This window comes from Etheostoma cragini, chromosome 11 (assembly GCF_013103735.1).
Source record: "Etheostoma cragini isolate CJK2018 chromosome 11, CSU_Ecrag_1.0, whole genome shotgun sequence".
In the NCBI taxonomy this organism is placed as follows: Eukaryota; Metazoa; Chordata; class Actinopteri; order Perciformes; family Percidae; genus Etheostoma; species Etheostoma cragini.
This window is the reverse complement of record NC_048417.1, coordinates 1,009,234-1,015,943: the sequence shown is the minus strand read 5'-3', so window position 1 is coordinate 1,015,943 and position 6,710 is coordinate 1,009,234. Positions and strand designations below refer to the sequence as shown.

At 37.8% G+C, this 6,710-nt stretch overlaps 1 protein-coding gene and 1 long non-coding RNA gene across 2 annotated transcripts in view; both read left to right on the top strand.

Moving 5' to 3' along the window:
• LOC117952773 overlaps window positions 1–6,710 on the top strand; it is a 21,176-nt gene that overhangs the window by 4,655 nt on the left and 9,811 nt on the right. The window lies entirely within an intron of this gene.
• Window positions 1,983–2,972, top strand: LOC117952749 (olfactory receptor 56A5-like). Its single transcript, XM_034885274.1, has one exon. It carries the CDS (start codon window positions 1,983–1,985, stop codon window positions 2,925–2,927), a length of 945 nt encoding a protein of 314 aa, XP_034741165.1. The 3' UTR covers window positions 2,928–2,972.

Genomic DNA, 6,710 nt, shown 5'->3' with positions numbered 1-6,710 from the left:
CCCCCCCCCCCAATATTGTAATTTCTTGTGTTGTAGAAGAAGACAACACCAAGGTTAAGGGCCTCTAAAGTATCATGCGTTTTTTTAATAAATCAACTTAGCAATTTTTAAATTTCTCTGTGTATTTTACTTTGACATATTTTGCAGGGCTGCAGGATGGTCACTTGTATCATTATAACCACTTAGTACTCTTTTTCCAATTTCATTGTTAAGATGTTATCAATTAAAGTTGCACTACAGTTGTTATTCTAGTTGGCTTTAAGATTGTAGGTAATAGAGCTACACTATACATTGTGTCAATCAAATCTCTGCTTTAATTTTAACAGTTTGTTTTTAAATCCTTTACAATCCCATGATTGTCTCCATCTGTCCGACCGAAGGTTATGCGTGTTATTGCCCGTTGTCTTTCACTTTCCCTTTAAGCTTTTGGTTCTCAGTTTAATGTCCTTCTTTTGTGTGATGGCCCTGCCCCGGTATCAGCCATAACTGCAGCAGATAACTTCTGAAACAACATTAAAATACAATTATAGGCCTACATAAAGAAATGCTCCCCCTCCTGCTTCATTTTACCTGCCTCAAAAGGCTGTATACACTTACACAGGCTTCTCAGGTGTAATGATGAAATCTGTGACCCACCAGAATGTGTGAGTGTAGCACCGTCTACCTGCCGCTAATCATTCTGTCACTTTACAGGAAATAAGGAACCCAGGCACAGGGCTTAATAAAAAGTATATATTCTTTTAACATTTAGTCTCATTTGCGGTTACAGGTCATTGAAGACCATTGTTTGAAAAATGACAGCATCAGAAACATTAAAATGTTACATATAGTCCCTTTAACCAAGTGTATGTATATTGCGTTGTAATGCTCCCCCCTGGGCTGCAGCGTTGAATAAGGAGGAGATGATTGACTTGCAACTTCTGTGCATTTTATGTAAGAAACACAGCTTAACTCTGGTCCCTGTTGGCCATGACCATGCCGAACCTTCAGACCCCCCCCCATAGAACCACATAGAAGCAGATAGAACTACATTGGCCTCTGCAAGTAAAATTAGTGCATAACATTAACACAGTGCTAAACTGATGAACTCTTACAGGGACACAATTACTCAGCTCATTTCAGCATATCGTGGCCTAGTATTTCATTATATTTAAATTATGTGCTGTGTGACTGATTTTGCAACACTATAATTTCCCATTTTATTGGAATCAATATCTATCTATCTATCTATCTATCTATCTATCTATCTATCTATCTATTTGCCAGATCTGTCTCATTGTGTGTCCCACCTGATTTGGGTTTGTTTTGCGTCCCTCCCTCTGGACCCTATGTGGACAGGTTGCTGGTCTCAGTGTGACATTAAAACAGGATAACAGTTCAGCTGCTGCCTCAGTCTGCTGTAGTCAGGGGAGGGTGCTGTGTATTATTCTAAATGTTCAGAGACACTGATGCAAAGACTATTTCTGAATGTCTTTTACCTGCTGGACAGACCACAGCACACATATGAACACTACATACAGTATATTGTTTCAGATGATTATATCAGCTGTTATAAGACACAAAAGTGGAGGACTTCACTACGCTAAAAGCTTTTCCCAAAAGTTTGAATGTAATTGTAAATATATCACATATCACTTGTGGAAGAGATCCTTATGAATGTCTGTCTTGTATGAGCCTTGTTAACTTGGAGACATCTCTTTTTCATTCATTCAACTCTAATATTGTTCAATGAAACATGTGAGGTTGCTTGTGCATTTAGTTCATGTGACACTGACCTTTTTCTTCCATGTCCATGTTTTGTATTTTTGAACTATCAAAATTGTTAGAAATGTGCACTTTATGCAACTTACATGAATGCAGGTTTATTCTAAGTGTTGAGTCTACTGTTAAAATAGGACATTTTGCTGTGAACATTTTAATATCATTTACTGTATCTCCATCTGTTCTCACTCCTCTTTTTCCAGCTCTGCTGTTGTGCAGACATGAAGAGCAACAACAGTCTGAATCCTTTGTATTTTCGGTTCACTCTGTTTGCAGACTTTGGGCCCTTCAGATATCTATTCTTCAGTCTGTGTCTGTTGCTCTACATGACTATTGTCTCTGCTAACGTTGTCATTATTCTGACAGTCTATCTGGAGAAGTCTCTGCATCAGCCCATGTATATTTTTATCACCTGTCTGTCTTTAAACTCTCTGTACGGCTCAGCCGGCTTCTTCCCCAGGTTTCTGATGGACCTTCTGTCTGACACTCATTTAATCTCACGTCCATTATGTTTCATTCAGATATATATAATTTATACCTATGTATCATGTGAGATGACTTTCCTCAGCATCATGGCCTATGATAGATTTGTTGCCATTTGCCAGCCTTTACACTATCACAGTAAAATGACATTTAAGATGGTAACACATCTTGTGATGTTTGCCGTGCTCTACCCTGTATTTGTTGTGGGTTTCATGCTCTATCTTACTGTCCGTTTACCGCTGTGTGGCGATAAACTGAATAGGCTGTTCTGTTCCAACTGGCCTGTGGTCCAGCTCTCCTGTGTGGACACAACTCTGAACAGCATATTAGGTCAGTCTCTTTTGGTCACAACCATCTTTATCCTCCTCTTCTTTGTCCTGTACACCTATCTCCGTATTCTGCTTGTTTGCAGGAGAAGCTCGTCTGAATTCAGAGGAAAGGCGTTCCAGACCTGCCTGCCTCACATCATCACATTCATCACCTATTCTCTCTCTGTCTTCTGTGAGATGTCATTGACTCGATTTGAGGCTGATAAAATGAATCCTATCATCACAGTTGTTTTATCTTTAGAGTATTTGATGATCCCCCCCATTAATAACCCGCTAGTTTACGGCCTGAGTCTGCCTCAAATCAAAGGAGTGATTGTTAGATTTTTGAAGAAGATTCCTGCTGCAAAACTGTAAATCTTAAAAGGCACATTTAGCAAACCATATATTGCAAAGCTACAAAATATGCTTCTAGAATACGTGATATGTATTTAATCATTTAGCTTGTTTCATTTCATTTATTTATCTCAAACAATCAACAGTGTTGCAAGACAACAACAGTGAAAACTAAAAATTAAAACCACTGAATGAAGCACAAACAATCGTCAATTACCAAAAACCATGAAAAACTGATAAATGTATATATATCTACATATATAATATAAAGATTAGTTTAAGAAGGACCCGGTGGAAGCAATCTGTGCGTGTAACAGAGCATGTAATGTATTTTGGGTCAATATGTATCTAGTTGTATTCACTATACTAACAAACACAAACAATCAGAATTGGTCCAGTGACGATTTTTATAATCACTTTTTAATCTAAATGATATTGTGGCTCTTTCTGATGTCATTGTTCAATCCATCCCATAATCTCACCCCAGAAACACATGCTTTTAACAGTAATTCCTCTTAGATGATATCCCCCGGCGCTTTCCTTCAACATTGCGCGTATGTTACATGGTAAATTATTTTCTTTAATTTTAAAACTAAATTGTGCAGTTTTGAATGTAACAGTGTCCCTAAATTTCAACAAATGTGAATTAAAAAATAGATGATTATTGTGCTCGTGTGTGATTTATTATCGTGAGTGCTCATTTTTGCAATGTGCAAATATTTTGTAAGTCACTTTTCTAAATATTTTCCAAACTCCCACACAATATAACAAATATGGTAAAAAGTGTGCACTACGGAGTATGTAATGTATTTTGAGTCAATTTGTATCTTGTTGTTTTAAGTATACTAATACTGCTGGCCATCTTCATGCACACATATTTAATGAGGGCTTCCAGCACAGTTTGTATTCAAGTACAACCCCCAGAAATGTAATTTCATAGACTCTTTGTTTGTTTAATTATCAATTACTAATTTAACATCTGTATTTGTAGTATAAGTTCCAAACATGCGTTTAGTTTTGTTCAAGGTTAAAGATAACTTTTGTGTATCAAAACAGAGTTTTAATTTAGTCATTTTGTAAGTTATCCTCATAACAAAATGCTATTAATACATTTTAGGGGGGGGGGGGCTTTGAAGCTCACATCGTGTGTATGTCTCAACTGTTCATAACAAAATCAATTTCTCACACAATAAATGTTGAAGCACATGGTGGAATATTAAATGTTCATTAGGCACTATGACACTCATTAGGCCAGGCCAACTAACGGATTGAATTATAGCAAAAATAGTCATTCTCCCTTTTGCTTGGGACACCATGGACCCCCTCAGGGACTCCTTTGGATCCCCAGACCCCACTTTGGGAACCACAGAACTATAGTTGACAGGATTTCAGGAGTGTTTGATGGGAATTTGGTCTCACAACATTTGACCTTGTGTTTTACACTGTTCATTTTGTTTTAAAATTATTTAGTAGTTTGTTGGGATTGAGTTACCCTTTTTTCTTCAAATAATGATAAGATTAAAATGATGTAGGATGTCAAATAAACAAGACAGCCTATAATTATGGAATCAGATTTGTGTCAATAAAATCAAACACAAGTTAGTAAATATCAAACTAAAATAAGAATTTAAGAGGAAAAAAACTCAAGCATGAAATGTCGTCTGAAAATAAAGTAAATAAAGAGTTATGAGTTATGGGAGCCACCGTCGTTTGCAAGCCTTAAAGGACACTCTACTAATTAGGGATGCTCCAAACCCAGATTCCTGGGCTTCTGCTGAATACCGAACCCACCGGTTAACCCTTGTGTTGTCTTCCAGTCAACCATTAAAAAAAAAAATTTAAAATTAAAAAATGTCAAATACAAGTTTTCTGACATTTTTAAAGTTGACATTTCAGCGCCTATTTTGATGGCCCATTTTTTGTGAATTTGTTTTTCTTCAAACTGAAAACGGGTCAATTTGATCCAAGGACAACACAAGGGTTAGGATTCTGCCAAATGTGCGCCCGGGTAGCCCAGTTGGTAGAGCGGGCATCCATATGTGGAGGTTTGCTCCTTGGCGCAGCGGGCCGGGTTTTGACTCCAACATGCGGCCTTTTGCTGCATGTCCTTCCCTCTCTCTCCCCTTTCATGTTCTAAGCTGTCCTGTGAAAAATAAAGGCCGAAACACCCCCCAAAGAAAAATCTGAACCAAACCAAACCAAACCAAACCAAATGCTACTCCTACCTTCAATTGATCCATTAATGAAGTAAACAATGTCCAAAGCAGTGCCTTTTTCATTTTATTTTAACTGTAAAAAAAAAAATAGGCAACATTATGCCTTGCACACAAATTGGATAAACTATTGACAAGGCCGATGTTTATCCTACCTCAAGATCCAATCAAGATTGTGTCATTAAAAAAAAAAAACTGGAAGGGGGTTTTGTAATGTGGCAGATGGAGTAGCTCGTTGAATCCTGTGTCTTCCACTATTTTATCTCTCTTACTTCTGCAGACTTTCAGCTAATTAAACCATTCAACTTTTCAAATCATCTGCTCTTTCAGCAGATGATGGGACCTCTTCAACTATATTTATACTATTTATACTTTTTCAAATATGAAGCTATTAAACATTTTATTTTAACATTAAAGTCAAGGAGAGCAAGCTTCAAATTCTTCAAATCTTCTTCTGCTCCCAAAATCTTCCGCGCGTTCATACTTTCACATACCGACATGGTTCGAACTTTAAAACGTTTACAGAATATTCAGCTATCAGGCTATGGCTTTTTAGATTGATATATTTTAGAGTGTTTGTGAAAAAGATTTTAAAGTATAGAGTGTGCATTTTAGGATTTTTCTGCATTTATAATAAGTGTGTCATAATTTAACATGTTATTAAATGTAAATTCATACTAAAAACACTACAGTCTTTGGGCGCGAGAGGGCTCTCTAGGCTCATGACAACTGTATGCTGCTCCTAAAGACCACTGAGTGAAGGTTTTGAGGAATACATGTCCCTCGTCTGAGCGGACTGAATCCAGATTCCCAACGGCGGCCTTGCACAAGTTCTAATGGATGAAATATAATAAGTTAAACCATTTAAGATAAAAACATGAACCTAGATCGACCGTCTCCTGCCTGTTTTGTTTGCGGACCCGCCAACTTCTGTTCCAGTTACCTTGTTGAACGACTGGCCCAGTGTACTCGTTGCCAATGCCACGTAGAATTAAGGCAGTTCTGAAGGCGAAAGGGGGTCAAACACAGTATTATCATTAAATGGCCAGATGGCGCCAGAATCTATATATAACATGTTTCATAATGAGAATGTGCGGCCTTATCTCCACCACCAGATGGCGCCTAAATCTATATACAATATGTAATATATCAACAGTGTGCCGTCTAATCTCCACCACCAGATGGTGGTCAAATCAATATTTTATTGATATTATATTGACAATGTGCTGTCTTATCTCCACCACCAGATGGCACCAGAATCCATGTATATTACATGTGTTATATTGAGAATGTGTTTCCTGATCTCCACCACCAGGTGGCGATAGAGTCTATAAATAATAAGCATGAAAATAGGCTCGTTCGAGATGAACTGCGCCTCGCCTGTAAAGTGGAGGAGAGCAGGCGGCAGCAGCGGGGGCGGGGACAGAAAGCTGCGTGAAAGTCGGACAGTTTCCATCCGATTCCAGCCGCCAGACTGAACAGGAAGTGACAAAAACACTGTGGTGCGATCCCAATTTAATAAAATATAATCAGACCTACATATCAGCTTGTACACTGTCTCCAGTTGTTTTAATTATGAAAGAGTAGCTGG

Excerpts from the sequence above, each read along its gene's own strand:
- LOC117952749 (XM_034885274.1), top strand. The coding sequence starts at position 1,983 with ATGAAGAGCAACAACAGTCTGAATCCTTTGTATTTTCGGTTCACTCTG.